The sequence below is a fragment of the Leopardus geoffroyi genome, chromosome E2 (assembly GCF_018350155.1).
Source record: "Leopardus geoffroyi isolate Oge1 chromosome E2, O.geoffroyi_Oge1_pat1.0, whole genome shotgun sequence".
Lineage (NCBI taxonomy): Eukaryota > Metazoa > Chordata > Mammalia > Carnivora > Felidae > Leopardus > Leopardus geoffroyi.
Window position 1 is genome coordinate 28,252,407 of NC_059335.1, and position 22,444 is coordinate 28,274,850.

Sequence of the window (22,444 nt, forward strand, 5' to 3'; positions counted from 1 at the left end):
TCTGTGTGTGTGCCTGGATATGTTGGGTGGGGTCTGACTCTAGGGTTATTTCTACCCTGATCATATTTGTACAGTCTTGATATAACTGGCAAAAGTTGCAGTTGTTTTCAGTTTTTATTAATGACAACTTTCAGATAACTCACAGTAAGTAATGATGAAAGAGTCTTTACTGTATTGCTAGCCTGATAGGAATTTATTTGTTCGTTGGTAAAAATGGCTGCAGTTTTACTGCTAATGGGAACTAGCATTTCTTTAACTGGCAGTTGGGAGGCATGCAAAAATTGTAGGACCAGTTGAGTGCTCAGAGTACGAGGTAAGTCTGGCTAGTGAATGCTGATTGGCAGTTCTGATTGCTGTTGATGGCATCTTAGATCTGTGGAGAGAGAGGAGGGAAGTAGAAGGTTCTGTAGATGGTAAGTCGGCCTGTCAGTGGGCCGTCTGCTCATTTATTGTGTAGAGCGGCTCATTATGTAACTTTTGATTCTTAGTCATTTCATATTTTTGTTATTAACTACTTTAAAGGTATGGAGAGGATCTAAAGTAACATGATGAACCCGATTACTGGATTTAACAAATTTGACTTCTTTTTTCTTTTTCCTGCCTCTCTCCTTTTCCCCTTCTCTCCTTCCCTCCGTTTTGAAATTTAAGGAATGCAACTTTTTGGATACACTTGAACATCCTTTGGTACGCCTCCCATATACCTCCCTTCTTTCTCAGGCGTAACCACTCTTGCAAGACAGGTAGATCTATGTCCTTTTCATTTATGTTTTTATGCTCCTGTGTTTATGTTCCTAGCAATATATATTGATTATGTCTGTATCTTTAAACATTACATAAATAGTTCAATTTTTAATTCTAACTGTAGCAGTGTCTCTCAAATTTTCTCATTTTTGACAGAAGGCTGCCTGGTGGCTTAGTTGGTAAAGCATCTGACTCTTGATTTTGGCTCAGGCTATGATCTCATGGTTCATGAGATTGAGCCCCACATCAGGCTCTGTGCTGACAGTGTGGAGCCTGCTTGGGATTCTCTCTCTCTCCCTCTCTCTCTGACCCTCCCTTGCTCTCTCTCTCTCTCTCTCTCAAAATAAATAAATAAACATTAAAAGAAAACCAAAACAATATTTTTGGCACGTATCTGGTGTTAAGTTTTTCTTGTGGTATGATAAAATATATATAGCATACAATTTACTTTTTTTTAAAGATTTTATTTTTTTGTTTCTATTTTTATTATTTATTTTATATATATTAAAAAAATTTTTTTTAACATTTACTCATGTTTTGAGAGAGAGAGAGAGCACAAGCAGGGGAGGGGCAGAGAGAGGGGGAGACACAGAATCTGAAGCAGGCTCCAGGCTCTGAGCTGTCAGCACAGAGCCCGATGCGGGGCCCAAACTCATGAAATGCAAGATCATGACCTGAGCTGAAGTCAGATGCTTAATCCACTGAGCCACCCAGGCACCCCTTATTTTTTTGTTTTTAAAGTTTATTTATTTTGAGAGAGAAAGAGCACAAGCAGGGAAGAGTCAGAGAAGGAGAGAGAGAATCCCAAACAGGCTCTGTGATGTCAGTGCAGAGCCCAACGCAGGGCTCAGTCTCATGAACCGTGAGATCATGACTGAGCCGAGATCAAGAGTAGGACACTTAAACTGAGCCACCCAGGTGCCCCTAAAGATTTTATTTTTAAGTAATCTCTACACACAATGTGTAGCTTCAACTCATAATCCGGAGATCAAGAGTCATATGCTCTTCTGACTGAGCCAGCCAGGCACCCCTAAAATTTACCATTTTAACTATTTTCAAGCATACAGTTCGGTAGCATTAAATACATTTACATTGTTGTGCAATCATTGTCATTATCCATTTCCAGAACTTTCTCATCATCCCAACTAGAAACTCTATACCCATTAAACAGTTATGCTCCGTTCCCCCCCCCCCCCCACTCCCCAGTTGTTAGGTAACAACTAACCTCTATTCTACTTGTTCTATGAATTTGCTTATTCTAGGTACCACATATAAGAAGAATCATACAATAGTTGTCCTTTAGTTATCTGGCTCATTATTTCATTTAGTGTAATGTTTTTAAGTTTTATCCATGTTGTGGTATGTATCAGAATTTCCTTTTTACACTAATACTCTGCAGTATAGTTATACCATATCTCATTTATCCATTTATCTGTTGATGGATATTTGCCGTGTTTCCACCTGTTGGTTATTGTGATTAATGCTTTGAACATTGGTGTATAAGTATCTTGAGTTTCTGCTTTCAGTTGTTTTGGATTTATACCTAGGAGTGGAATTGCTGGATCATATGATAATTCTATGTTTAACTTTTTGGGGAACTGCCAAACTGTTTTCCACCACAGCTAAATCATTTTATATTCCCACCAGCAGTACAGGGAAGTCCTGATTTTTTTCCACATCCTCACCAATACTTGTTATTTTCTGTTTCTTTTTTCTTTTTCCTTTTTATAATAGCTCTCCTAATGGGTTGAAATGCTTTTGATTTGTTTTTCTCAAATGGCTTATGATGTTGAGTATCTTTTCTGCTTAGTGGTCATGTGTATATCTTCTTTGAAGAAAAGCCCATTCAAATCTTTCCTAAGCACCATTTGTGGAAAAGACTGTCCTTCCCCAGTTGACTCCTCTTGGCACCCCTAGTTTAAGTTATTTTTATTGTAATGTAAGAATACACGCAAGGATGAATTTCTTATGCTTAAAAGATTTTAAAAACAAGACAGATTAACAAATTAGATATAGATAAAATGACAAAACAGATGGGACAGATGATGTTTTACTCAACTTGGTACATTTACTGCGACTATAGTATTATCTGCTGTGGTGTTGGGAATGCATTGGGAATTTGGGAATGCCTTTTTTACCTGGCCACCTGACTCCTCTGTTCTCTCCCCACTTTTCTCAAGTCTGAAAACAATAAAACTGTGCAGGGGTGCCATTTGACCTTTAGTTGGATATGTGCATTATGCACTTATCAGTTCTTACTCTGTTCTTGACTATTGGTACAGACCAATTAACATCCTGTTATTTGGCCTAAGCCTCGTGGTAGGCACAACAGCACACGTGGGCCGGGAAATCCCTGGGCAGCTGTTTCCAGGGAAGCGTCTGGATGATCCAGAACAGGCTTATGCTAATGTTTTTAGGGTAATATTAAAATGAAAACACACAATTTAAAAATTCTCACAGAGAATGTATAGACTGGGAGAAGTATCCGCAGACCTGGTTTGAGACTCACTTCTCATTGTTTGACAAACACTGTTTTATTTCCTCTGCTGCTGGTGAATTTAATTTTTCTCCCTCAAGTTTAAACAATTAAGGTAGGGATCCTGACCTTCAAGTTTGGCAGGAGGAGCTTGTTTTGTTTTTTGTTTTCCTTTTCTTTTTCTGTAGTAACCATTTAGAGGGCATCTCATTGTTGCCTGCTTTCTGTATTGCCTCTGTCCTAGATGGTGGTAAAGGGTCCCTTCCCCTTAGCTGGGCGTCTGCCTCTTTTTCTTAATTGCATTTATTAGCTTTAGTTATTCTTGTAACTTTGGTTTCTCATATTGCTTATTTTAGTGTTTTTACTTTACTGCTTCTTCCCTTGAATACAACCAAAATAAAAGCTTCTGTTCTTTTTTTTTTAATTTTTTTTTTACATTTTTATTTATTTTTGTTAGAGACAGAGCACAAGTGGGGGAGGGGCAGAGAGAGAGGGAGACACACAATCTGAAGCAGGCTCCAGGCCCCGAGCTGTCAGCACAGAGCCCGACATGGGGCTCGAACCCACAAACCGTGAGATCATGACCTGAGCCGAAGTCGGACACTTAACCGACTGAGCCAGCCAGGCGCCCCAAAAGCTTCTATTCTTAATCTAAGCTCATGATATATGTGTTTACAAATAATTTTGCTGCCAAGAATCTGTCAGGTTGGCTTTTATTACATTAGTTTTATGTGGTTAACATGACAACCCTTGAAGACCATGTCTTCTGACTTAAATTCTCAACTGAGCTGTCCCTATTGAAAGCGCGAGACTGCCAGTTTGATTTTAAATATTGGAAGTGAGTTACAGTGAGATAGAGCTGCAGAGCAACAACCTTCATGTTCCTTTGCTTCTAAATGCATTTGGCGTTTGTTTCTACTTGAAGATAGCGTTTCCCTGATGCTTTTTTTTTTTTTTGGAGGAAGAGCCCTCTCCCTTCTGTGGACAGGTCTGGGGGCAAATGGCTGAGACATGAACTGGGGCCCTGGGCTGCCTCCTGTCAGGAGATCACCTTCACGCCTTCTCTCCAGTGTTCCAGTGTGTAGCTCATTTCTTACTGGCGTGAACTCCTATATATAGCACCTAAAATCAAACTGTTCTCGTCTGTGTGTGACGTGAAGTAGTGCTCTAATCTAATTCCAGGACATGATGAAATCTTCCTATTAACAATATAATAGTTTTCCAAATTTGTGTCAAGAAATAACCAGAGAATTACATTTATTAAGAAAATGCCCCCCCCCCCCCACTTTTTGGCCAGACTAATAGCATTTATGTGACATAACACATATTGCTGTGTTAGTAGTAGGCTAGGGCCTAGTTCTCAGTGATGTGTCTTTGCTGTTTAGCTATTTGCTGTCTAAGTGAGCTGTTGGCAATTTTTTTTTTTTTTTTGAACAGTGCATTTTTTTTTTTAAAGATTTTATTTTTAAGTAATCTCTGCACCCAGCATGGGGCTCGAACCCACAACCCCAAGATCAAGAGTCACATGCTCTACCAGCTGAGCCAGCCAGGGGCCCCTGAACAGTGCAATTTTTTATTTTATTTTTAAAATAGTGGTAAAATACGCAAAAATAAATTTACCATCATTAACATTTTTAAGAATACAGTTCAGTGGCACGTAATTCATAGTGTTGTACAATGATTGCCATTGTGTAGTTTCAGAATATTTTATCCCCAAATAAGCCCCATACCCGTTAAGAAGTCACTTCCCTTCCCCCCGCCCCCCTAGGCTCCGACAGCCAATAATCTGCTTCTGTCTCTGTGGATTTACCTGTTCTGGACCTTTCATATGAATGGAATCATACAATAAGTGGTCTTTTGTGACTGGTGATTTCAAAGTTCATCTATATATTATAGCATAAATCAGTACTTCATTCCTTTTTATATCTATTGTATTGGGTATGTCATATTTTATTAATGACAAGTCTTTTGGTTAGCTAAATTTTTAAAACTTATGTTAAAATACACATACTTTAAAATTTACCATTTTAACCATTTTTTTAAATGTTTATTTTTGAGAGAACGAGGGGGAGGGGCAGAGAGTGGGGAGGGGCAACAAGGGGGGTGCAGAGAGAGAGGGAGACGGATCCAAAGCGGCCTCTATGCTGACAGCATAGAGCCTGAGGTGGGGCTCGAACTCATGAACTTTGGGATCATGACCTGAGCCAAAATCAAGAGTCAGATGCTTAACTGACTGAGCCATCCAGGCACCCCACCATTGTAGCCATTTTTAAGTGTATATAGTTCACTGGCATTAAGTATGCTCACACTGCTGTGCAGTCATCAGCACTACTGTCTACCTCTAGAGCTTTTTCATCTTCCTCAACTGAGACTTTGTACCCATTAAATACTAGCTTCCTATTCTCCATTCTCCCCCAGTCCCTGGCAACCACCATTTGACTTTCTGTCTCAGTGATAGGGAACTCGATTACTCTAGATCCTTAAGAAAAGTAGAATCATACAGTATTTGTCCTTTTGTGCCTGGCTCATTTCACTTAGCATAAAGTCCTCAAGGACCATCCATGTTGTAGCACATGTTAGAATTTTTTTAGTTGCTTTTTAGTTGCTGAATAATATTCCATTGCACGTATTATACCATGTTTTGTTTATCCATTCATCTGTTGATGGGCACTTGGGTTGCTTCTACCCTTTAGAATATTGCTCATAATGCTATTACGAACATGGGTGTACAAGTATCTGTTTGAGTCCCTGCTTTCGGTTCTTTTGGCTATATACCCTGAGGTGAAATTGCTGATCATATGGTAAATCTATATCTAACTTTTTGAGGAACTACCATACTGTTTTCCACAGCGGCTGCACCATTTTACATGCCCATCAGCAATGCGCAAGATGAGTTCCAGTTTCTCCATATCTTTGCCAACACCTATTATTTTGTTTTTGTTTTTTTTTGATAGGTGCCATCCTAATGGCTACTTGAAATATGTATTTTAAATTTTAGTTTATAACTAAATATCATTGTATAGGCAAGCACATAGCACTTAACACTAATTTTTTTCAAATTTTTAAAAAATATTTATTTTTGAGAGAGAGAGAGAGAGAGCGAGCTGGGGAGGGCAGAGAGAGAGAGAGAGGGAAACACAGAATCCAAAGCAGGCTCCAGGCTCTGAGCTGTATGCACAGAACCTGATGCAGGGTGAGATCATGACGTGAGCCAAAGTCAGGCACTTAACTGACCACCTGGGTGCCCGTAAGTCTTTTTAATAAGTAACAAGTATGACCTTAGTTGACTCTTTGATATGAACTGGGATGAGAGCACCGAAAATGTTGAGGAGACCATTGTTACTATAGTACTTCTAAAAATTATGTCTAAAAAATAATAATAAATAAAAACTGTAAGTCTAACTGTATAGATTTATTTACCCCCCCCCCCAAAGTCATGGACAAGGTAGTGCACGGCAGTACTTGATGTAAGTTGGTAGACTTGATCTATCAAGTTATTGTTGGGTATATTATAGAGTTTACATATAGAGCAGGGGTCAGCAGCATTTCCCTGTAAAGGTAGTAAATACTTTAAGCTTTGTTGGTTCTAGCCTTTGTCTCAACCACTCAACTCTGCTGTTGTCCTACATGAAAGCAGCCATGGAAAATATGTAAATGGATAAGCATGGCTATACAAGTAACACTTTGTATGTATACGGTTATTTGTTTAAAAAAAATTTTTTTTTAACGTTTATTTATTTTTGAGACAGAGACAGAGCATGAACGGGGGAGGGGCAGAGAGAGAGGGAGACACAGAATCGGAAGCAGGCTCCAGGCTCCGAGCCATCAGCCCAGAGCCCAGTGCAGGGCTCGAACTCATGGACCGCAAGATCGTGACCTGAGCTGAAGTCGGACGCTTAACCAACTGAGCCACCCAGGTGCCCCTGTATACGGTTATTTGAATTGCATTTAACTCATACCTGTCCCAAAATGTTATTCATCTTTTGATTTGAAACCACTTAAAAATGTAAAAACAGGAACGTCTGGGTGGCTCTGATGGTTAAGCAGCCAACTTCAGCTCAGGTCATGATCATGCAGTTCGTGGGTTCGAGGCCCACATCGGGCTCTGTGCTAACAGCCTGGAGCCTGCTTCGGATTCTGTGTCTCCCTCTCTTTTTGCCTTTTCCCCACTCGGCTTTCTCTCTCTCTCTCAAAAATAAACATTAAAAAAATTTTTTTTAATGTAAAAATATTCTGGGGCATCTGGGTAGGTCAGTCAGTTGAACATCTGACTCTTGTGTTCAGCTCAGGTCATGATCTCACTGTTCATGAGATTAAGCACACACACACCCCCCCCCCCGCTCCCCCCCCCTCCCCCCCACGCCCCAGCCTCCTGGAGGCTGCTTAAGATTCTCTTCCTCTCTTTCTGTTCTTCCCCTGCTTGTGTTCTCTCTCTCTCTCTCTCTCTCTCTCTCTCTCTCAAAAATAAGTATTAAAAAAAGTAAAGATATTCTTACCTCGTGAGCTGTACAGAAGTAGGAAGTGGATGGGCTGGGTTTGGCCTGTGGGTGTGGTTTGTTGATCTGTGGTATGAAGGAATTAGTGGGTATTAGAGGTGCTATGGAACTCTTGTGATACTTGGGTTATTTGTTGAAACACTTTGGAGTTAGCTTTTGCTCCAGGCAAAGGGCCAAGGGCTAAGGGAGTCAGGCTGCTGGAAAGGAAGAATAGTAAGCTCAGAGTAGCAGATGCTGGAATCCCAGATGGGATGTGTGCCTTATGTAACAAAGATTAAGTGATCCAGCTAACTTCTGGCATGGTTCTTGGCACATCTTTGCTTTCCATAAGTGTCTGTGGGAATGTAGGTAAGATGAGAAAGGTGAACAAGGTCTGAGAAGGATTGGGCCATATTAAGTGACTGCTGTTTGGGTACCCTGTCATCGCCTTTGTGTGTGTGTGTGAGTTCATGAAGACCCCAGGCAGCTGAAACCTGGGGTCAGTAGGGCTCTAAAGTGTACCAGGTGCCAGGCAGCAGGCTGGGGGCCTCACTGAGCTGCTGGGTGGGTATTACCGTCCCTGTTTTACAGATGCAGGCACTGAGACGGAGGGAAGTTGGTAAATTCTGAAAGGTCACTCAGCTGGAAAACTTTTAGCTGGGATTTGAAAGTAAGTTTACCTCTCTGATCCTAATGGTTGGCGTGTTCCAGTGAGGAGACCTGTTTTTCGGATTTGGTTCTGCTGTTGATTTTCTGTGTGAGCTTAGGGAAATTATTCTCCATCCAAGAAGGAAAAAATTCTTTTAGCTCGAGTAACTTCTGCCAAGCCTGCCTCACAGAATTATTGTAGGTGATTGAAAGAGGGAATAGATAAGAGCTCTTTGAAAAATATGGAGTACCATACAGAAGCAAGATGCTTTGTCAAGGCGAGGCCCCTCCACAGGGCACTCTGGTCCTGTCTGTGTAGCTCTCAAAGCCTTGCACCAGATCTGGGAGCTTGATTCTTTGGAGAAGCCGAGCCCTTAAGCTCTCGTGAGTTTACTTTTCTTAATGCCTGTATTAAGTGGAATAGGAGCTTGAAAAGAGAGAAAGGGCGGCAGTCAGAATGGCAAGGTAAGAATGAGCTGATAGCAAAGCCCCAGAGGGCATATTCAGACCCCAGGCTGATCCAAAGGATGCTGCACAGCTACGGGTGTGCACATGATGGTCCAGAGTTATGAAACCAAAAGGAAAGTTAAACATTTTTTTAACGTTTATTTATTTTTGAGAGAGAGAGAGGGAGAATGTGCGTGCGTGCATGCTAAGCAGTGGAGGACCAGAGAGAGACTGAGGATCCAAAGCGGGCTCCACACTGATAGCAGAGAGCCCGAAGCAGAGCTCGAACCCACAAACTAGTGAGATCATGACCTGAGCTAAAGTCAGAGGCTTAACCGATTGAGCCTACCAGGCGCCCCAGAAAAGCTTTAAATCATGTCTGGTATGGTGATATAGCATATTTTTACCATTATTAAAGCTTTAGCATGTAGAGATGAAAGTCTGGCAATACTTACATATTTCATCTTCTGTGAGTGAAGAATAATCGCAACGTTATTTTATTACTATTACAAGCCTTTTAAAATTATCAAAGTACTCATGTCTTCCAAAAAATGTGTACGTATGCAAAGTGTATATAATACATATGCTTTAATTTCGCAGGCTAATAGATCTATTTTGTCTGTAGTTCTTAAGAACTCTAAACTGTTTTCAGGGATTAGGGATAAATTCAGTGAGAGTCTTAACATGGTTGGTGAGTAAGCATTATTGTGATAAAGTTCTGTGTGGCCCAGTGTAGACATATTAGAAATACTCTTAAAATAGCCGTCCTCTCAGGCCTCACTTTGGAGTGGAAGAAATAGTGTCGAAGAACTTCACAGTGCATTACAGAGAGGTGGGACTGCTAAGGGCTTACGCAGATTTTCAAGAGAAGTTAGGTGGTAAACAGAGAGCTACTGTATTTAAAATAAATTTGGTCTGAGAGATTTAACCTGATGAAACAGTATGGGGTCCAGATCATTTTTATAATCAAATGTTTTAAATTTTATGCACATCCAGCAAACAGGTCTTCCTTTGATATGCTGGTTGGCCACTCAATGAAAGTATCAGATGTATTGTTTCTATTTTGTTTTGTTTGCTATTCTGTTAAGAAAATTATCTAGTTAGGAATAGGGTGGGGGGAGGAGCCAATATTTTATTTTTATTTTTTTTTTATTAGGGTTGTGGGTTTCTGTTTGATTTAAAGAATTTTTGTTTCTTACTGTATTTTACTGGCTTCTTTGTAAAATTTGTTTAGAGGGAAGCCACATACTTAGAGTTGTGGCTTTTATTTTATTTTAGTCATCGTCATCGTTGTTATAATGAAAGAAAGATACTACCATGTTGCTTTATGCTGGCAAAATGTATAACACATGTTTATTGAAAATAAGTTTACTGAGGGAGGCTTAAATGAAATTTGTCTGTTAATTATTTATATTATTTGGCCTTATCTTGGTAATTCTAGCCTGTGAAGTAGGGCTAGAAAATTGGTCGATTATGAAATAAACATATAAAAGTCCATAGCTTTGCTGTGTAACAGAGGATATAATTTAAAAAAAGAAAAAGACTACTCACTACAGCATCAAAACTCCCAAAATAATTTAAAACAATGCCAGAAATATGAAGAAAACGAAAAATGTTACAGTGGTGACATAGAATACTTGAAGATGTTAAACCAACTTGTTAATTTTTTAATTAATGTAATTCAAAGAAAAATCCCAGTGAATTTTTTCTGACGGGGGAGAGTGACTTGTTAAAATGATTTTGAAGAGCATCCAGGAGAATAAACAGGCAAGAATAGCGAGGAACACTTTGAAAACTAAGAGTTTGGGGGAGGATTGGTTTTGTACTATCAGGTATTTATAGATTTATACAAGAATTTTAAAGAGTAATCTGAGCCCTAGAATAGATAGAAATAGCAGTAGATCTGAAAAGAAAGCCTAACACCTGACCCAACTATGCATGAGTTTAATGTATAGACAAAGGCTTTGTGTATAAATCAGGACTTTTTCAAGTGCAAGAGAAAGAAAATCAATCATCTTGGTTTAAGCAAAAAACAAACAAAGGCATTTATTTTGTCAAGTACCTGGAGTACCCTTGGGGTGATAACTGGCTTCGGTGACTCCAGAGGAGGCTCAAATGCCCTCTCTCTCCTGACTTTGCTTGTTTCTCAGGGTTGTTGGCTCCTTTCTGTCCTATTGCTGATGGGCTTCCTTTCTGCAGCTTAGAGGAAAAGGAGGTGTGGTTGTTGACACTTCCAGGCTTCTATTTTTACAGCAGAGGTCAAGGAAGAAAATGACCTTTCTTGCTGTCAGTATGTAAAATCTTAAGGAAGGACGCGTGTGTGCTGCTGGGGTCATGTGCCCGTCCCTGGGCCATGACCATGGGATGCTGCACTAACAGGGTCACCCATGCCAGTTCAATCCAGGACTCCAGCTGTCTCTGCTGTGCAGTTTCACCAGAACCACACGGAACAATCAGGAGAGGAATTGTTCCCAAGGTGGGTGCGGCACGGGGTGACAGAATTACTGGGGGAAGGTGGAGGCAGAGTATTGGGCAGACTGGGGTGGCAAATGTATACTCAGTCATTAAGAACAAGATGGAGTATTTAGTAAAGGGTGCTGCACACTTGGTTAACTATTTGAAAAAAAAAAAAAAAATTACATCCCTGCCTTTGACCATATTCAGTAAAATTCCAAATAAGTAAGTGATCGTTCAACAGGGGAAAAAAACTAACTAGAAGAAATAATGTCAACTTTTTTTATAGACTTTGTTTTTTTGAGCAGTTTTAGGTTCACAGCAAAATTGAGTGGAAAGTACAGAGATTTCTCCCATTCCCCACCAGCATGGAGTACATTTATTACAATCAATGAATTTGCATTGGTACATCAGTATCACCCGAAGTCCATAGTCTACATTAGTTTTCACCCTTGGTGGTGTACCTTCTGTGGGTTTGGAGAAATGTATAATGACCTGTATTCACCATTATAATATCATACAGTGTGGTTTCACTGCCCTGAAAATCTTGTGCTCTGTCTGTTCATCCCTTCCTCTCCCCCAGCCTCTGGTGACCCCTGAACCTTTTACTGTCTCCATAGTTTTGCCTTTCCCAGAAAGAATGTCATGTAGTTAGAATCATAAAGTATGTAGCCTTTTCAGATTGGCTTCTTTCACTTAGTAAGATGCATTGAAGTTTCTTCCATGACTTTTCATGGCTTTGATAGCTCAGTTCTTTTCAGCACTGAGTAATATTCATTGTCTGGATGTACCGTAGTTTTTCTATCTGGTCGTTTACTGAAGGACATCTTGATTGCTTCCAAGTTCTGACAATTGTGAACAAAGCTGCTCTAAACATCTGTTTATAGGTTTTGTGTGGACAAGTTTTCAGCTCATTTGGGTAAATACTGAGGCGCATGGTTGCTGGATCTTATGGTAAGAGCGTGTTTAGAAACTGCCGGACTGCCTTCCGGAGTGACTGTACCATTTTGTATTCCCACCAGCAGTGTACGAGAGTTCCAGTTGCTCCACCCACCCACCCACCCACCAGTATTTCATGTTGTCAGGGTTCTGGATTTTGGCCATTCTGATAGGTGTATGGAACCGTCTTCTTGTTGTTTTAATTTGCATTTCCCTGATGACGTATGTCGAGTGTCTTTTCATACTCTCATTTGGCATCTGTGGTGGGTTTTTTGTTGTTTTGTTTTGTGTTTGTTTGTTTTGGTGAGATTTCTATTCGTCTTTTGCCCATTTTTTAATTGGGTTGTTTTCTTATTGTTGAGTTTTTTTTTTTTTTTTTTTTTTTTTTTTTTCAACGTTTATTTATTTTTGGGACAGAGAGAGACAAAGCATGAACGGGGGAGGGGCAGAGAGAGAGGGAGACACAGAATCGGAAACAGGCTCCAGGCTCTGAGCCATCAGCCCAGAGCCCGACGCGGGGCTCGAACTCCCGGACCGCGAGATCGTGACCTGGCTGAAGTCGGACGCTTAACCGACTGCGCCACCCACGTGCCCCTTATTGTTGAGTTTTAAGAGTTATTTGTACCCTGTGTTTTGGATACCAGCCCTTTATCACATTGTGTATTTTGCAAATATTTTCTCTCAGTCTGTGGCTGGTCTTCTCATTCTCCTTGTAGTCAGATATTTTTCTAATCTCAAAGTAAAAAAAGTCTTTTGAGACATAGAAAAAGGAGGGCTGAAAAGCAGAGACTACAGGCCGATAGCCTCATAACTGGAGCAGACTGCACGCACGTGCTCTATTTTGCCTACACTGTTTTGTCTTGTGTAATTTATCTTTTGAAAATTGTGCAGGAATTTTATTTCTTTATTTATTTAAAAAAAATTTTTTTTAAACGTTTTATTTATTTTTGAGACAAAGAGAGACAGAGCATGAATGGGGGAGGGGCAGAGAGAGAGGGAGACACAGAATCGGAAGCAGGCTCCAGGCTCTGAGCCATCAGCCCAGAGCCCGACGTGGGGCTCGAACTCACGGACCTCGAGATCGTGACCTGAGCTGAAGTCGGCGCCCAACCGACTGCGCCACCCAGGCGCCCCGAATTTTATTTTTTTTAACTAAAAATGTTTTTTCATGTGTTTATTTTTGAGACAGAGAGCACGAGCTGGGGAGGGGCAGAGAGGAAGGGAGACAGGATCTGAAGTGGGCTCTGCGTTGAGAGCAGAAAGCCCGACGCAGGGCTCGAACTCACAAACTGTGAGATCATGACCTGAACCGAAGTCAGATAGTTATCCAGCTGAGCCACTCAGGGGCCCCCGTGCTAGGATTGTAAGATAAAACTTTTACCTACAAGTCAGGATTTCTGGCTTATCTTGAAAAAATGGGAAGTGTTGGCAACAATGGATTCAGATTCCTATGTGGCAGCAACTGGCCGCGTTAAGTGGAGCCACTTCCTGTAGATGGGGCGTGGGGCTCTCAGACACCACCTCCTCTACACTCTCTTGTGCCTCCCAGCAGTGAGGTTACGTGTGAGTTGACCTTTCTTATTTTAGTTAGGTTCATTTACCTTAGCTGTCTCTTCCTCTTGGATAAAGGTTCATAAGTGTAAGTTATGAAGCAACTTCACTGAAGCAACTTCACAACATGGAGAAACTAACAGGGAGTGTATTTGCTGTCTGTGGCAAAAGGTTAATAGCCATAATATGGAAAGAACGCTAATGCATCAGAAAGAAAATAAGACAAACACAACACAAAAAATAAAAATTAAAATTAAAGAAAAAAAAAAGAGGTTAATTCCCAATAGGCCATAAACTTCGTGACGGCTGGGGGTATGTCTGCCTTGTTCAATGTAGTATCTCAGTGCCTAGCTTAGTGCCTCCCACTTTGTAGTAGTCAACAAATATTTGTTAATGATAATTAGTGATAGATGATACGTACTGAGGGTTTACTACGTACTTAAGTAAGCCATAAACCCTGTGCTAAATCCCGCCCGTGCTCTTGTTGAATCCCTCTAGAAACCTGCCAAGATAAGTGCCATGATCCTCACTGCCCAGATGGGACACGGGCCTGGAGACGTAAAGCCCCCACTCAGGTCGGATTCCAACTGATATTCTTTAAGCTACTATGTTAATTCCATCAAATAGCTTACTGAAATGAGTTGAAAAAGAAAGAATACAATGTTCAGTAAACATGGAGAACATTTCTAACCATATTAGGAATCAAAGACTAAACCCAAATTACCTCCCGTTGCTGTGGAGTTTGGGGAAGGGTCTTCATGTATTTCTGTGGGAGGCTACATCAGCGTCCATTCTGGTAGAGGGTATTTTGGAAATTTTCTTCAAAAGTTTTAACTGTTCATAACTTTTAACCAAGGGGATTCCACTTCTAAGAATTTATTCTTTTTTTTTTTTTTTAATTTTTTTTGTAACATTTATTTATTTATTTTATTTTATTTTTTTAAAAAAAATTTTTTTTTCAACGTTTATTTATTTTTGGGACAGAGAGAGACAGAGCATGAACGGGGGAGGGGCAGAGAGAGAGGGAGACACAGAATCGGAAACAGGCTCCAGGCTCTGAGCCATCAGCCCAGAGCCTGACGCGGGGCTCGAACTCACGGACCGTGAGATCGTGACCTGGCTGAAGTCGGACGCCTAACCGACTGCGCCACCCAGGCACCCCTAACGTTTATTTATTTTTGAGACAGAGAGAGAGCATGAACGGGGAGGGTCAGAGAGAGAGGGAGACACACAGAATCCGAAACAGGCTCCAAGCTCTGAGCAGTCAGCACAGAGCCCGACGCGGGGCTCGAACTCACATACTGCGAGATCGTGACCTGAGCCGAAGTCGGACGCTCAACCGACTGAGCCACCCAGGCGCCCCTATTCTTTTTTTTTTTTTTTTAAGGTTTATGTATTTTTGAGAGAGAGAGAGAGAGAGAGAGAGAGAGCGCACAAGCAGGGGAGGAGCAGAGAGAGAGGGAGACAGAGGATCCAAAGCGGGCTCTATGCTAACAGCCACGAGCCTGACTCAGGGCTCGAACTCATGAACCATGAGATCATTACTTGAGCTCAAGTTGGATACTCAACCCACTGAGCCACCCAGGTGCCCCCTAAGAATTCATTCTTTTTTTTCCCCCCTAAGAATTTATTCTAAGAGAAAAATTAGGGTTGATTACAGATTTATGTGCAAAGGTAGCATTATCATGTTAATTATAGTAGTGAAAAATTGGAAGCAGCCTGAATGCCCAGCGATAAAGGACTGGTAGAATAAATTATGGTATAGTCGTATCCTGGAATAATATGTGGTAATTGAAGATTCTTCCTTACAGTATCAGATGACCACTGTGTTTGTCCACTGACTCTAACGTGCTGTGTGGAGTAAAGAAAGCAACTTGCAGCACGTGTTTGGCAGTGTATATGTCTGGCGCATACTCACCCCCTACTGTGTTTGCTGCTGTTAGAGGGGGTGGAGCTATAGGTGATTTTTATGTCTCCCCCCCCACCACGTACTTTTCCAAACAGCTGTAAATTCCCATACTTTGTTTCAGAGTTTATTATATTGGTAATTCTGAAAGAATATAGGACCTCATAAAGTTACCCTAGGTTGACGTACAGTAGGTTTTCTGTGAATGTGTAAAATTCTTTGTGAAATCCATTTGTTTTCATTTTTTTCACTTCAACTTTAGAAGTCTGTCAATACGGGCACCTGGGTGGCTCAGTCGGTTAAATATCCAACTCTTAATTTCAGCTCAGGCCTTATTCCAGCGTTTATGGGATTGAGCCCTGTGTCAGGCTCTGGGCTGAGCATGGAACCTGCTTAAGATTCTCTGTCTCTCTGTCTCTCCCTCTCTCTCTCCTCCCTTCTGCCCCTGTCCCTGGCTCACATGCTCACTCTCTCTCAAAAAAAAAAAAAAAAGTTCTGTGAACAATACCAATACTTATCTGAAAGATCTCAACAGTTCAGGAAAAAAAGCAGTAGATTATGGAAGCCTTTCTCCATGTTAGGCTAATCCCCAGGTCCATTAGCCAAGGTAATCATTATCCATAGTTACAGTACTTTAAATGTGCATCAGGAGTTTACCCTGTTTGCTATAAATTCTTTATTAAGCAAATAGTCACCTCTAATATGTTTTAGATATCTGGATTTTCATGAGTAGTAGTCCTCGAAAGTGAGGTACCCCTGTGTTGGTTCTGTGCCTTTTTTATCAGAACCCCAGCACAGGGGAAGACATTCCCAGTGCTTATATATTTATAGAGCAGTGTTTGTTCTTAAACACCAGCCCCTCCATCAAAGATAAATACATAAATGAATAAATAAAAAATAAAATTTTGGTATCAGAGTTGCATGTAAACACATCCACACTCTATCGTTCTCTTTAAGACTGTAACAAACTTCTGTAGAGTGAACTACTTTCATTGGCATTTGGACCTTGCCAATAAGGAAAGATTCAACCTCATTTATTTGTTTTTTCCACTCAGCAAATATTTGAAGACCTCCCCTTTGGGGAGTAAACTTAATAACTAAACTTTTATTTCAAGATATTTGATCTCGTTTGGGAAATGCTATCAACTATTCTTTGAGCTTCTCAGCGTTGTCCCGATTTTCTTAGATGTACTCAGAGTCATGGAGTTGTTCAGAATTTTTACTGGAAGGGGAAAGAATTTAATGGCTGAATTAGATAAAGCAAGTCCTTCGCTTTTTTCTCTCTTCTCCTTTACCTTATAATTGCTTGAAAGTAGTGCCTGGGGAGGGTGTCAAAAGTAAGAGTCTTAGGGAAACAAGTCAGATGGTTTTCATTATCTCTCTTCAGAGCAGTAAAGGGCGAAGGGACAGAGAGGAAATGAAATGAAAAAGCCATCCTTGTGAAACACTGGCCTAATAAAGCTGTGCTCCAGAAACCGAGAGCAACAGACGGTGGCATCGAAAGGAATGCTCTCATTTCTAGGAAAGCAGGTATGAGCGCTTCCGAAAAGATGAAGAAAAATGAAAACTTTATACTCTAGGACACAGAGGCAGGATCTGTTCCCTGCATGTTCACTCCCATGTCCTAACCAAGAAGGGGTTGACAGGGCAAACGGGACACTCCTTAACTATGAGTAACAGTTTTAAATGCCTGCAAAGTTTGCAGAAGTAAGACCGTAGACCATTTTCCCTTTTGAATAATTTTATGCCATCCATATTTTCTCCCTCCTTTTATTTATTTATTTTTTCTTTTTGATTTTTTTTTGACACTTATTTATTATGGAGAGACAGAGACAGAGCATGAGCATGGGAGGGAAAGAGAGAGGGGGGAGACACAGAATCTAAAGCAAGCTCCAGGCTCTGAGCTGTCGGCACAGAGCCTGAAGTGGGGCTCGAACTCACAAACCGCGAGATCATGACCTGAGCCGAAGTTGAACACTTAACCGACTGAGCCACCCAGGCACCCTTATTTATTTATTTTTTCAATGTTTATTTATTAATTTTTTTGGGGGGGAGAGAGTGCGGGGAGGGGCAGAGAGAGAGGGAGAGAGAAGATCCCCAGCAGGTTCCACGCTGTCAGTGCAGAGCCCGACACAGGTCTCAGACCCACTAACGGGGAGACTGTGACCTGAGCTGAAATCAAGAGTCAGTCGCTTAACTGACTGAGCCACCCAGAGGCCCCTCTCCCTCCTTTTACATCTTTAGAGTACAGTGAGAATTATTTGGGGGTATGAATATATTTCTTGTCAATAAATAGAAGAGATAGAGGGCTTTTTCTTTAGCTTTGATACTGGTGATCTTCCTAACTTAGGCATGGCTTTTTTTCAAGCAACCTTGCTGTATCCTTATCAATATTGTAGAAGATCATACACATGGTGCAGACCTTAAAATTTAAGATAATAAGGTATTCCGCTTTTGAAATACTTCTAAGCCTTGGCTTTAAAAAAACCTACATGTTCACCGTGGATATTTTCTTGTAGCCGTATCTCAGTGCATGTGCAGACTTGTCTCCTTAGGCTGCATTTGACAAAGTAGAATAGCCATCTTTACCTCTGATGGACATCTCTAGCTCTTGGGCCAAATTGCCCTCCTTTCTTGTTCTGACATTTTGACCCACACTGTGTGGGTGTCCCTCTCCTTGGATCCTGGTACTGAGCTCATTTTAAGGCATATAATCGCCATTTTTATCACCATGTGGACGTGGGTGTGGATAGATGTACACCAGTGATCTGAGGGTCCCTTCCTAAAGAGGCATTTCTGTGCTGCATCCTGGATCTGGGCACACAGCCGAATGAAGCCAGGAGAGCCGAGTCCGAATGAGGAGGCCTGGAGGCAGGTAATGGCTCTGGGGTTGACTGCTAGGCGGGAAGCAGGACTGGACCAGAGCGGTTCAGAAGCACTGAAGAGGATCCAAAGGAATGTCGTGTCTGGGAAGTTGATCGAGGAGGTAACACTTGAGCTCTCAAAGGCTGAGCGAGAAGGTCTTCCAGACACAGGCCTGCCCAGGCAGGATTAGGGTTCTTGAGAAGGCCTGGAAGTTCTGGTGGCCATACTGGGGAGAAGAGCCTAAAAAGGTAGGAAGTGTCCTGATAAGGAGTTTGGAGGTGAAGCAAGTCGGTTGAGGAAGTGGAAGATGGCCTAAAGAAGGGAGAGGCCAGGGGCAGGGAGGCCAGTTTGGAGGCTGCTGTAGAGTCTGAGCACTGAGAGACAGAGAGAAAGGACTGGAGCTGTAAGGCAGCACACAGTCTGATTTGGAAGTTTTTTGTTTGTGTGTGTTTGTAGGAGGGACAGCATATGGAGACCTGTTAGCTCCAGAGGATGAGGAAGAAGGATGAACCAGGAAAGACTGAAGTTTCCATTTGGGGAAACAGTAATTCAAGGAGGAAAACACAAGGAGAAGGAATAGGTTTTGGAGAAAGATAAGGAATTTAGTTTGGGATTCATTGATTTTGTGGTGACATCTAGGTAGGGGTGTCTAGCTGGCAGCTGAAAATGCAGGAGCACCAGTGTGTGTGTGTGTGTGTGTGTGTGTGTGTGTGTGTGTGTGTGTGGCAATTTCTTTGTAAAAATCGGCTTCTAGAGCCTCCTTGAAGATGTTCAGACTGCACCAGGATCGCCCTGGGGCTTGCTGTTAGTTACGTCTCTTGGTGCCTACGTGCATTTCAGAAAAATCAAACTGTACAGCATATAAATCCCAGCACCTCAGAGTCCCCCCTCCCCAGAGGACTGCAGCAGTTTTTGTGTATTCTTCCAGAAACTTGTCTTGCATACACACACATCTAAGTCTGTAAATCCCTAGAAAGGGTGAGTCAGACACCAACAGAAACTCAATACACATACTGTGTCAGGCATGTAGTAGCTTCCCAAATGTTGTATCATGTGTCTGTTGCTGTGTGTGTGAATTTGGGGTCCCTCTTTGTCCCCAGGGGTCTGTGCTGCTCACAGGCTGACCCCTGAGTTCCTTCTACAGTTGCTCAGGGTCTCCAGTGACTAGGTATATAACCTTTTGATGTGTGAGGCTAGATACTTGAGTCTTTTTCTCCTTTAAATGTTAGTTTTCTTCAGCGAATGTTAATTGTTATAAAGATCTTGTTATAAAAATATACAGTGGTGGGCTGGGGCGCCTGGGTGGCTCAGTTGGTTAAGTGTCCAGCTGGTTGCCGCTCATGGATGATCTCATGGGTTTTTGAGGTTGAGCCCTGCATCAGGCTGTGTGCTGACAGCACGGAGCCTACTTCAGATTCTCTCTCTCTCCTTTTTTCTCTGTGCCTTTCTTTCTCAAAATAAATACATAAATAGAATAAACTTAAAAAAAGTAATAATAATATACAACCATGGGGCACCTGGCTGGCTTAGTTGGTAGAGCATGCAACTCTTGATCTCAGGGTCATGAGTTCAAGCCCAAAGCCCCACATTGGGCATAGAGCATACTTAAAAAAAATTTTTTTTAAATATATGTGTATGCATGCATGCGCACGCACACATAATGGGAATTAATATGCATGTATTTTTTGCAAGGTAGACTATATAAATGTATACATTTAAAAAAAGGGAATCCCCACCCACCCCCAATTCACTCACCAGATTTAATCACAGTAAACAGTATGGTATATAAATCCTGTTTTATGGGTTGGGGGTGTGGGGAAATACACACACACACGCACACACACTTGGGAAAATATTTAAAAAATGACAAGTGGCCTATAAGCTCTTTAAGTTGATAATAACCCCTTTAGAAAAGCAGACAAACAAATATACACTGGTGGTTTAGAAAGAAGCATATACTAGTACAGCATGATGTGAAAAAAACCTTTAGTCTCCCTAACTGTCCTGTCATGCCCTGTCCTTAAGGTGATCGGTAATTGCTGTTAACGATTCTCCTTCTAGAAAATTTGGAATGAAGATAGAAACGTGTGTGTGTGTCTTTTGAATGAACATAAAATGAATCTTGTGAAACACATTATGCTTTTTCTTTTAAACTTAACAAATCTCAGATTTTCCTCTATTGGCTCATATAGCTCTACTTCATTCTTTTCTATGGCTTATTGGCTATAATTTAAGAGAAGGTCAGTGAGTACTGCTGTGATTATTTAATTGGATTCCATTGATGGACATTGAGTTGTTTCTCAGTTTTTCCGTATTCCAGGTAATACTGTGGTGAATATCATAATTCCCTCGTGGAAATGCTTCTGAAGGACGAAAAGAAAGGGACTTTTTTTTTTTTTTTTTTGATGTTTGTTTATTTTTGAGAGAGCATGAGCAAGGGAGAGGCAGAGAGAGAGAGAGAGACAGAAGATCCGAAGCGGGCTCTGTGCTGACAGCAGAGAGCGCAGCGTGGGGCTTAAACTCAAGAACCATGAGATCATGACCTGAGCTGAAGTCAGCCGCTTAACCAACTGAGCCACCCAGGCACCCCAGGAAGTGACTTTTTTTTTTTTTTTTTTTAAATCAGTTTTATTAAAGTATAGTGGGTATACAAAACACCATGCTTGGTTAATGCAAATATTCAACCCGATGAGTTTGGACATAAGCATACACCCATGAGACCATCCCCACAATCAAGGTAATAGACATATCCAGCACCTCAAAAGTTTCCTTGTGTCCCCCTCCCCCTTTTTCCAGTAAGAACATAATATGACATCTGCCCTCTTCAGACATGTTTAAGTGCATAATACAGTATTGTTACCTACGGGTCTGTTGTACAGCAGGACTCCAGAGCTTATCCATCTTGCCTAACTGAAACTTTATACCCATTGAACATCTCCCCAGCCCCTGGCAACTACCATTCTATTCTCCGTTTCTGTGAGTTTGACTGTTTTGGGTAACACATTATAAATGGACTGGCTTATTTCATTTAGCATAATGTCCTTGAGGTTCATCCATGCTGCAACTTTGAAGATTTCCTTTTTAAAGACTAAATAATGTCATAGGTATAGACCCCATTTTCTTTATCTGTTGGTCCATGGACATTTGGGTTGTTTCCATATCTTGGCTATTGTGAGTAATGCTGCAGCGAGCATGGGAGTGCAGGTGTCTCTTCAGAATCCTGATTTTAATGAAAGAAGGGGAATTTTAAAAATTATTCATAGAAATGTTATTTATCATCAATGAATACAACAACTGTTGGAGAGGTCGTGGTCATTTATACCTTCACACATAGCATGCAGGTGCCTTTTCCATATGTCTTTGTCAAAATTAGTTATTATTAACCTGAACATTTTTGCAGGGGGGTGGGTATCTTGTTATGGACGGTAATTAAATAGAACTTTGCCAGTGCCTTCATGTGAGTCTGAAGTTAATAATTAATGAGGACTTCAATTCTGAAAACTGAAAAGCTGGACCTTGATGTGTGGAGGTGGCCCAGGCGTGTTGCAGGCCAGCAGGTGTCCCTCAGTTAATGGGTGTTAGCCCATGAATGGATGTGGGGTGAGCCGCAGTGGGGGCCAACAGGGGCTCCTCTGCCTGCTTTGGCCTGGGATGAATCTGGGAGGCTGCCTCTGGCTTTAAGGGTGCTGAACTCCTCAGCTGCTCACATCCATCCCTGGGCAGTCCAGGTGAAAACAAGTTCTTCCCTTTTCTATAGCAAGAAATTGAGCTTTCTGAGGGCCATTTTTTTTTTTTTAACCTTTTTTCCCCCTGCCATATGATAAGCATTATGGAATTTGTATAATTTGGAAAGGCTAGCATTTCTCCTCTGGTAGAGCTTATCTCAGAGCAAAAGTGATTTTTTTTTCACTTCTCCTATTTTGACTTAAATTGTCTGTGCGT

The 22,444-nt window shown here is 41.3% G+C and overlaps 1 protein-coding gene across 5 annotated transcripts in view; it reads left to right on the forward strand.

Annotated features, from left to right (window-relative positions):
- Positions 1 to 22,444, forward strand: part of TENT4B (terminal nucleotidyltransferase 4B) — a 76,852-nt gene that overhangs the window by 28,481 nt on the left and 25,927 nt on the right. For 3 of the 5 annotated variants that reach the window (XM_045442701.1, XM_045442700.1, XM_045442698.1), the window contains exon 2: positions 11,192 to 11,263. The exons of the other annotated variants lie outside the window; for them this stretch is intronic. In XM_045442701.1, the coding sequence (XP_045298657.1) occupies positions 11,192 to 11,263 (72 nt within the window). The remainder of the gene's footprint in view (positions 1 to 11,191; positions 11,264 to 22,444) is intronic. 5 annotated transcript variants of the gene reach the window in all.